Source organism: Euprymna scolopes, chromosome 7, assembly GCF_053919585.1.
Source record: "Euprymna scolopes isolate OS-2025 chromosome 7, ASM5391958v1, whole genome shotgun sequence".
NCBI classification, from domain to species: domain Eukaryota; kingdom Metazoa; phylum Mollusca; class Cephalopoda; order Sepiida; family Sepiolidae; genus Euprymna; species Euprymna scolopes.
The window spans coordinates 161,358,192-161,369,019 of NC_136488.1; the positions used below are offsets into that span (position 1 = coordinate 161,358,192).

A 10,828-nucleotide genomic window follows, 5' to 3' on the forward strand; every position below is an offset into this window, starting at 1 on the left:
CCTTTGCAATGTCCTCAATGTATTTGTTCGAGTTCATGTTGCCTGTGAATGTTAAGCTGAAGAGTTTGAAGGAAGAACTCTCAGGTGGTGTTATAACTCAATATTACAATGTTCTGAAATATATGTTAGCGATGGGATGATTCCAATATGTTTCCCAATTCTAATACAATTACCGATTTTGATTCCGATTCTTTATAAATCTCTAAATATTTAAATATAAAGTTATTTTTCCTTATTATCGTAAAAATATGCAGATATTTTCTCAAGCGTAAAAACACACTCATAAGGGATGATCTATAGGTTTTAGTTTTAGTATTAGTTTAAAAATTAATATTTATTTTATTATTAGTTTAAAAATTAATATTTATTGTATTATTAGTTTAAAAATTAATATTTATTTTATTATTAGTTTAAAAATTAATATTTTATTATTAGTTTAAAAATTAATATTTATTTTATTATTAGTTTAAAAATTAATATTTATTTTATTATTAGTTTAAAAATTAATATTTATTTTATTATTAGTTTAAAAATTAATATTTATTTTATTATTAGTTTAAAAATTAATATTTTATTATTAGTTTAAAAATTAATATTTATTTTATTATTAGTTTAAAAATTAATATTTATTTTATTATTAGTTTAAAAATTAATATTTATTTTATTATTAGTTTAAAAATTAATATTTATTTTATTATTAGTTTAAAAATTAATATTTATTTTATTATTAGTTTAAAAATTAATATTTATTTTATTATTAGTTTAAAAATTAATATTTATTTTATTATTAGTTTAAAAATTAATATTTATTTTATTATTAGTTTAAAAATTAATATTTTATTATTAGCTTAAAATTAATATTTATTTTATTATTAGTTTAAAAATTAATAAATATTTTATTATTAGTTTAAAAATTAATATTTATTTTTATTATTAGTTTAAAAATTAATATTTATTTTATTATTAGTTTAAAAATTAATATTTATTTTATTATTAGTTTAAAAATTAATGTTTATTTTATTATTAGTTTAAAAATTAATAAATATTTTATTATTAGTTTAAAAATTAATATTTATTTTATTATTAGTTTAAAAATTAATATTTATTTTATTATTAGTTTAAAAATTAATAAATATTTTATTATTAGTTTAAAAATTAATATTTATTTTATTATTAGTTTAAAAATTAATAAATATTTATTTTATCATTACTATCAGCCATGGAAGATTTTGCGTTTAACAAAATCAACTAAAAAAAAAAAAAAAGACAACAGAATCTTTTTTTGGCATAATCCAACACTACTACATATAATTTGCGAACACTATTTTTTTTTTTTTTTTTTTATTTATTTGCGCCAGATTTTTTTTTTTGATGTGATAACTGTATATTTAGTTAACTGTTTTCTTTTTTGTTTTGTTTTTTCTCCTAGGTGGTCTTCAAGCAATTGGGGAGTTGCTGCAGGTGGATCACGAGGTACATGCCAACACTACCGAGCAGTATAACATTACAATGCGACGCTATGCTTGCATGGCACTGACTAATCTTACATTTGGTGACGGTACAAACAAAGCCTTGTTGTGCTCAATGCGAGGCGTCATGGATGCTCTGATTGCCCAGTTGCACTCCACCAATGAAGACCTGTGCCAAGTCGCAGCTAGTGTGCTACGGAACCTGTCATGGCGGGCCGACCTTGCAAGCAAGAAGATGTTGCGAGAGGTCGGTGCTGTGACTACGTTGATGCGGGCAGCAATGCGTGTCCAAAAGGAGTCGACATTGAAAAGTATCCTCAGTGCTCTGTGGAACTTATCGGCACACTGCAGCGAGAATAAAGCAGATATTTGTACTGTGGAGGGGGCAGTAGAGTTTCTGGTGAGCACTCTCACCTACAAAAGTCCGTCAAAAACTTTAGCTATTATTGAAAATGGGGGCGGAGTATTACGAAATGTGTCTAGCCACATTGCTGTCAGGGAGGATTACCGAAAACTGCTTCGACAACATGGTTGTCTTCAGATTCTCCTGAAGCACCTGAGGTCTCCGAGCTTGACTATAGTCAGCAATGCATGTGGAACATTATGGAATTTGTCAGCCCGGTGCCCTGAGGATCAGCGCACCCTTTGGGAGATGGGTGCTGTCTGTATGCTCAGGAATCTGGTCCACTCTAAACACAGGATGATATCGATGGGTAGCGCCGCTGCCCTCAAGAACCTGCTGGCAGCTAAGCCCGCAACTTTGAACATTGATTCAGATAAGCACATGAAATCCAACATGCCTACTTTGCATGCTAGAAAACAGCGGGCAATAGAGGCTGAAATTGATCAGAACCTCTCAGAGACGTGTGAGAATATGGAGAGCCCGCGAAACAGCCCAACAGAAACGAGAAAACCAGATGGTGAAAACTCTCGGTATATATACTCTTCGGATGGGTTTTTGATGTCCGATCTGGAAGGACGGAGATCTTTAATGAGAGCTCACATGTTTATGCGGACGGGCAGCGGGGATGGAGCGATGCTCTTTGATAATAGGATGCGATCACCACACCGGGTCACTCGTTCAGGAAGTCAAGACAGCGTAGGGAGTGTCCATTCTGATATTTCGCACGACCGCGCTCGCGTACAACACATGCTGGCTAAGAGCTCAAAATTATTGTACGAGCGGCAAGGAGGAGTTCTTGAAAAGAGAAGAGATTCTAGCCTAACAAGGTTTAATGCGACGGAAAAACTGAGGAATCCTCCGCAGAACATGCTTGAAAGTGAGGAAGAAAATCGCGATGAGACGATTAATTACAGCAGCAAGTATGTCGACCATGCAACGCAAAACTGCATGGAACCACCGAAACAACAGAGCCCGTGTCAAAATGTAAAGATAAATAATTATGCTTCTGGATCAGCCACTTACCCCGCCCAGCAACGGAAATTCATGTACATGGTCCCTGGTCAGTACCCACATATGGGTTATCCTGAACGACTAATGTATAACGACAGAATGGTTAATTCTGCCAATGCCAAGAACAGTACGGAGCCTCTGATATCAACGTATGGGGTCTATGCGGAGACCGACCTCGATAACATTGACCAACCGACAGATTATGGAAAGCGGTATGCTGAATATACTGACGAACCATGTGCAGACAGGACCTTGAATTATGCATCTAATTATAATGACCCAGATCCTAACTGCGCTGATTGCCGGCTTGAAGAGGCTCGTCGTACAAACGAACGTGTGGAACAGACAATTCACACAGTCCATGATGATTCCCTAAAGACGTTTTGCACAGAAGGAACTCCACTAAATTATTTATCCACTGCAACATCATTGACAGATCTCACGGGCAAACATGAAAAGGGAGACCTCAAGAAAGATATCTTGGAATCCTGCGCTGAAGATGAGACCAAGAACTACACTCTTGAATATTCCGAGGAAATGGACAAAAATGTTGGCAAGAAAAGTGGTTCAAGTGCCATTTCGAATAACAGCAGCGTTAATAACACTACTAAAAAGGGGAAGCGCCCGTTTCATCCAGCGCCAAGCGGCATACCAACGTTTAGACCTCCGATACAATGCGTTAAAGAATTTGTATCCACAAAACCTACAAATGAAGTCAATCCGATTCCAGTTGAGATTCTTGAAGATCCTTGTGAAGGCTCTCCTGACCAGATAAAAACTTATTGTGAAGAAGGGACACCTGTGAGTTTCTCAAGGGTCAGCTCTATAAGTAGCCTGCACAGTAGCGATGCAAATGACCACGAGCTACAACCACGACCAAACGTTTTGCAGAGCATTGAAGAAAACGAGTGCAGCCCCGAAGAAAACCCTAAGACAGCAATTACAGAACAAATAGCTCCTGGGATCAATGACATGGAACCAGGAATTTTGCCCGGGGAAGAAGATGATTCCGAAAAGCCTTCCGATAACATGGTGGTTCTGCCAGAAACTGGTTCTCCCAGTGACCGTGAACACAAGACTGTAACGTTTGATGACAATCACATGGTGGAGGAGACACCGTTGATGTTTTCTCGGTGTAGTTCTCTTGGCTCGCTGAGCAGTTTTGAGGCCCACTCTGTGCACAGCTCAGTTGTTAGTGAATATAGTCGAAGAGCCAGTGAGGTTGTATCTCCAAGTGAATTGCCAGACTCCCCAAGTGAAACTTTCCCGCCAAGCCCTACAAGGAAAAGGGCTGCTGAGAAGTCCTCTGCTACCGAGGATCAGGATGATGCTGAACCCACAGATGAGATCAAAGATTTCACTGCAGAAGCGCCTGATAACGCCACAGCTGCGAAACCTGCCGAAGGCTTACCAGCTACAAAAGTGGTTATTCCTGACTCTGTGAAGGTGGAGATGATTTCCGACATCGGAAAGATAGACTCTCCTATTGTCTACAATATGGAAGGTACTCCTCCAAACTTTTCGGAAACAACAAGTTTGAGCGCACTCACTTTCAGTGACGAAGATTCTCTGGCAATGGGCAAGAAGTCACGCTTGAAGCCGATTATCAAAGATGGCAAGTCAGATAAATTGTCTGAAAAGGATGACAAAGAAAACTCCTCCATGTCGGAAGTATCGGAGGGTGAGGAAGATATTTTGGCTCAGTGCATAAGTTCTGCTATGCCGAGCAACTCTAGCAAGAAGATTCGACGCAGTACATCAGACAATGCTCTCAAAAAGAAATCCGATTCTTGGAAGAATGAGAATGTTGGCAATGCCAGATCCAAATTTCTGACAAAACCTTCTCTCAGTACGGATAGGACCAATTTTGGTTCATTAAGGTTGAAGAGTTGCTTGCGCAGCACATCCGTCCAGAAGGATGAGGATGAACTGCTAAACTCTGATGCAGTAAAGTCTTATGCAACTGAAGGCACTCCGTTGAATTTCTCGCGCACCACGTCCCTAAGTGACTTGAGCATTCTGATTCACGATAATGTTTCCCCGAAGACTCAAGGGAGTAAGGATGCCGAGGAATCTGACAACAGTTCTGTTTGTGATGAGAATGATAAGCTTCTGTCCGAAATAATCCAATCTGCTAAGCCAAAAAGCAAAGTGGGTCGGAAACCCGCTGTTCCTATGGATCGAACTGCTGAGGGTTCAGAAAGCCAGGAGAAGTTTCCTTTCCAAATTTTGTCCTATAAGGAAAAGAAGTACCCAGGAGCAAGCACCGACTCTGTGAAAACCTATGCTGTAGAAGGTACACCTATCAACTTTTCCAATGCTACCTCTCTCAGTGACTTGACTATCGATTCCATTGAGAGTCCAGAGGTTGGTCTTGATCTAAAGAATTCCAAGCAGAAGACGGACCACCAGAATTACGCCATTCCAAATGAAGAATCTCCAATCTTCCCAATGAACTGTGCAAGCGATTCACCAAAACATTACATGATGGAGGGAACACCAATCACATTCTCACGCAATGACTCCCTCAGCTCTCTTAGTTGCGATGATGCCGAAGATGTGTCATTCAATAATCAGCCAGGCAGCAAATCTGGAAAAACCAGGACAACATTGCAACCCCTTGGCTCTAGTTGGAAGACCATCCCCAGTAGTAGATCCAATTTGGTTGATGGTAGCTCAGAGCTTAACCGGAAGGTGGTAGGTCAATCGCAGGATGAGGTCAGACCCGCCGTTATGGACCCAGAAGGTTACCTCAGCGACGAAGTGCCGAAAGAGTTTGCTGTTGAAGATACCCCCATATCATTTTCAAAGAATGCTTCTCTGAGCTCGCAGAAGGGTAAGCATCGTGGTGAAGAGCGTCTCCAAAGAAAAATGTCCTCAATGAAAGGGCCTTGTCAAGAGGTTGGTATTCCTGATCAGAAGTCCTCATTCAAAGTTGAAGGTACACCTTTATGTTTCTCTAGAAATAGCTCCCTCAGTTCACTAAGTATTGAATCTGTCTCAAACGACTTTTCTATGACCGAAGAAGCTTTGCTTGAGGCCTGCATCAGTTCGGCCATGCCCAAGGGAGACCAGACAAAAATGGACAAAAACACCTCAAAGACGCCTTCCCGGCTACCCAAATTAAATTCTCCTGGATCACTAACAAGTCCAGAACCTGTTGAAACAGAAACTAAATCCTTGGGGGTCTGTAGAAAAAAAGAATCTTTGATGTCTCGTTCATCCGAAGATTACAACTTGAAGCAGTATACGAAGTCTTCTCCGGGGTCAGAGCCACCATCTGGAAGACGAACACTGGACATTGACGGCAACGAGTACTCTAATGTTAATAACTTGCAAAACGAAAGTCTGCGGAAGTCGGCCAAATCCTGCAGTGACTTCTCCACCAACTCAGTCGTAGAAGCTCGCCAAAGGTTTGGTTGGTGCCGCTCCAAATCGCAGGACAGTGACGGATTTCTCAAGCACAAAAAGGACTGCTCTAACCACGAAATTGCTCAGGCTAGCTCACTCTCAAACCGGCCATTTCTCGGCTTGTTGGAGACGGCTACGCAGGATGCTGCGTCTTCCAAAGACAATCGTTTGCTGGAAGAGAAGCAGAGGCCCGAAGAAGAAGTTGAAGTGATTAGCTCCTTGCCTTGCTCAATTGATGCCGATTCAAACGGCAGCATCGAGAAGGTCGATAGTGAAAAATCTGAAGCTACTGATGATGGTCTCTTCGAGAAACACAAGAGAAGGGTAACAAAAGACGACAGCATGACGGCCTCTTTCCCAGAAGATCTCGTTTCGGACGACACTAATATGTCTGATGATTTGGATGCTGAAGAACTTCCTATTATCAAGTTGCGAGGGGAAGAGATGACCTTGACCGATGAAGATAAAGACAGAAGCTCTTTTGAACTTGAAATCTCTCCTGAAGAGGAACGAGCTCTTGAAGAGAATGCTAGTCTCGTGGTCTGCGAACTTATCACCAAAAGAGAGCTGTCTAGCAGCACATTTGATGAAGACTCTTTAATTGAAAACGAGACCATATCATTAGTTTCAAATGATTACACATCGGATACTGCTTCTGAGGTTTCCATAACGTGGTCCAAAAATTCTGAGGACACAAGTGAATACTCTGGTTCCACCGTCTCCCAGTCGGATACAAGCAGTAGGAGGGCACGCATTGTAAAGCCGACTGGAAATCAACCTGAAATACAGGTGAAACAGGAACCTGAAGGCCCAAAGTCTGTGAGGGGTAGAAGAAAACCCTTATACAGTCGTAAGAGTACAACTCCTCCTGCAAAAGTGACGCCGACTAAAGTCGTAAGGCCTTCAAGTAACACCCGTCAGCAAAGCGTCACGAACAAATCCAATCCCAACAGCCCCAAGAAAACTGGCATAAAAAGTTCCGCATCTTCTTCCTCCGATATACCTGTCAACAAGGTTAACCCGCGGACCTCAAATGTACGCCGATTCTCTGGAAGCGCAGCTCGAAGCACATCTCCAGGTGGGCCTCTTCGATCTCAGACGAGCAACAAACAATCAGCGGGATCCAAGTTGCCTGTCGTTAATGGTGATCACTCAAACGGTGAGAACAGTACCACTAGGGGTCAGTCTAGTCAGATTGAGAGACCAAAACCCCCCATAAAGCAGGGCACATTCACGAAGGAAACTCCACCCTCAAATGGGACTAGTGAAACCGACAAAGAAGACCATATCAACACGGACGGTGATGTCCCTGTTGTGAAAATGAGAGAAAAGAAAACCTCGTCAAGCAGCCCAAGAAGTTCAGGGGGCTCCACAGGGGGGAGCCAAAGAAATTCTGATACGACCCCACCCGAATCATGGACAAAAGCTCTGGGTTCTTTTAACTTTATTGTTGACACATCCCACGAGCAGGGCTATCATGCACCGTTTGAACAGATCCAAATGCAAAGAAATTCTCGCGACCCACCTCCAGCTTTACGCCAGACAAACGCTAATGCGTCAAAGAGTGCCATTACCAAAATGTCTCCTGCCCCCAAAAGTAGCAAGAGTAGCACCTCCAGTAAGTCTGGCATAAGCAGCCTAAAACGGAGCAACCTGTCCACTATATCAAAAACCACCACAAACAGCAGTAATAGTAATCTTGATAAAAGTAACAGTAGTTCGACAGGCAATCTGAAAAAGACAAACAGCAAGGCAAGCTTAAAGAAATCGGACAGCAAGGCAAGCTTAAAGAAATCGGACAGCAAGGCAAGCTTAAAGAAATCGGACAGCAATGCCAGCCTAAAGAAATTAAATGATAGCTCTCGTCCCTCAACACCAACTGGTAAGAAAACCCCTTCAAGCTTGGGATTAGCACGGAATCAGAGTTCTCCAGGTGGTTACCAGTCCAAACGATCGGAGACATCTAGTAGTGCACGGAGCACTCCACAATCTTCTGCTGCAGAGAGTAACAAAGCTTCCAGCGCTGGAAAGAAGCCTGTGGCTAGCAAAATTGCCAGTCTGTGGAAACGGAGCGAGTCTCAGGATTCTGGATCACCGCAAGAAGTGAAGCCGGCACGTCAACAGCGATCGCATTCGACCGGAGGGGGTCAAAGAAGTCGGTTGATCCCACCGCGGATCAATAACAATAATAATAGTAATAATAAAAAAACAGCAACTGCGTCACCCATTTCCCAAGGTTTAAGCCGAACCCACACTTACGACAAGCTGAGCTCTTTCAGTGACAACTCTCACATTGTACCCGGAAAAACTGGAGATAAAGCTATTGCCGAGTCCAAGATTAGCAGCCCCGACAGCAGTTCAAAGTGTGCACCACCAGCATCAAAACTCATCGGAAACAAAGATGAAGAGAAGGGTCGCATGATGACGAAGACCAACTCTGGAACTTGGAAAACCCAGAAATCGCGTTCTGAGGCCCGTAGCCTGCCTGATGCAGACCAGACTTGCCGTGCTCAGGAGAAGGTGGCTGAATCTAAGAAGAGCACTTCGAAAATTGCTGTGACTCCACCTGGCACCTGGAAAAATGGTAATGCTTGGGATAATGAGGAGATTGCGCCATGTACAAATAATGAAGATGTTTGGGTGAAGCGTAAGGAAGACGATAAACAGAACGAAGATGAGAACAGGAAGCTGCTGACTGATGATCGCTACGGCAACTTGAAGGAGAGTTCGGAAAAGAAAGCTGTCAATTCCAAAATGTCGTCGCTAAACAAAACTGCTTCAAAAGAAACTCTCATAGATTCCCTTCCTTCGGAAACGATCATTTGGAAATCGGAACTTATTTCTCCACGGAGTGAACTGAAACGAACAATCTGCTCCGACATCCGAACAAGCCCCCAGTGTTCAATATCGGCAGCGATTGTCTCCCCTTTCAACTATACTCCCAGTGCCAAATCGCAGAACAACAACACTCTGAACAACAACAACAACAACATCAACATGAGTTCTTCAGAGCAAAGCAAGATTCTCCAAAAGTCTGTCACAAACGGGAGTAAACGTTCGTCGATCCCTTCCCCCTCCAAGCATACCACAAAGACTGAGATGCTACTTGCCAGGCGGCGACAAAACTACATGACAAAAATGGAGGATGCAGGTGGGGATGGCGGAGAGGATGAGACGAGGCGTTCATGTCGAGTTACAACTGTATAACATACCTGAAAATGGGATTTTAGGGGAAAAAAAGTTTGAAGAAAATGACAGATTATTCTAAGAACTGTAAAGACAATAGAGTTTACCGTTTTATTTAAGATGAAAAAATGCAATTTTAACAATTGTGGAAGAATAAAAAGAAAATGTTTGTCATTAAACAAATGTAATAATTAGTATTTAAAAATTCTGGGAAAAAAAAATGCTAATTTGAAAATACAACTGACTGATAGATGGATTATATCCCAACCCCTCCCTCCTCCCATTTATGCTTAAAATCTTTTTAGAAGAACTTTATTAAATAAGTCAAAAGAAGAAAACGTTTAAGGTACAAATAAGAAAAATAAATGTAATAAAAAAAATGTCTAAGAAAAATAATTCTAAAAAGCTCTTAAAAAAAAAAAAAAATCAAAACTTCAATCTTGATCTCTGCTGTTCTGTTGTGAGAAATTCAAGTTAAAAAAAAAAAAAAAAAATTTTTAATCCCACCTTATCCAGCCTGTATTTTGCATTTTTCAGATTATGTCGGGAACAGTTCACTCATCAATTCATTCATTTATTTATTTATTTATTTTTATCCCAAATGAAAAAAAAAAATGCTGGTTTATTATAAAATATGGAAGCAGATGGATTTTACATTTTGGCAATAAGGTTTCTTTTTTTTTTTTTCTTGGTTTTATTTTTTTTTACATACAACAACCTGTCGTAACACAATATTTTGAAGCTCTCATTTACCACTCTTGTCGCCTTCACATCAAAATCCTGTCCACCAACGTAAATTTCTTCAAGCATTTATTTTCTATCGATTCATTACTATTCAATGTCTTCATATGACCACATATCCACGCATGCTTATCGAAATGTTTTTTTTTTCACAGGACTTTATTTAATTAAAATTGCATATTGATAGCTAACAATAGTTACATCACCATTTTGTAGCGCACACACACACACACAGGTTTTTATATATTGTTCTGTCTATTGACATTGTAAACACATTCTCCTCATTTAATACATTTTTACCTGTAAAATCTTTACGTATTTAAAAAAATTAGAATTGATGGATTTTTATCTGGTTGGCCACAAAAGCCAGATGTGGTATAAGGCCAGTTTAAAGTGATGACTCCAACATGGTTGTGTTTACATTGCAGTATAAACAAATACCTACAGTTTCTTTCACATCTAAAAACTTAACTATCCAACCCTTGGTGCTTCTTGGTGCTGGATTTCGAAATCTTGACAACATACCAAAAACTAATATTCATAAGTTGCCATTAAAGACTGACTTGATCCTTAATAATGCTAATTGAAGTTGTCGAAATATGATTTG

The 10,828-nt window shown here is 39.9% G+C and overlaps 1 protein-coding gene across 4 annotated transcripts in view; it reads left to right on the plus strand.

The window, feature by feature from the left end:
* LOC145280217 (adenomatous polyposis coli protein-like) overlaps window positions 1-10,035 on the plus strand; it is a 306,855-nt gene extending 296,820 nt beyond the window's left edge. For all 4 annotated transcript variants that reach the window (XM_080132000.1, XM_080131999.1, XM_080132002.1 and 1 more), the window contains one exon: window positions 1,430-10,035. In XM_080132000.1, coding sequence (XP_079988126.1) covers window positions 1,430-9,501 — 8,072 coding nt within the window. In that variant the 3' untranslated portion in view covers window positions 9,502-10,035. The remainder of the gene's footprint in view (window positions 1-1,429) is intronic.
* The last annotated feature ends 793 nt before the right edge of the window (window positions 10,036-10,828 follow it).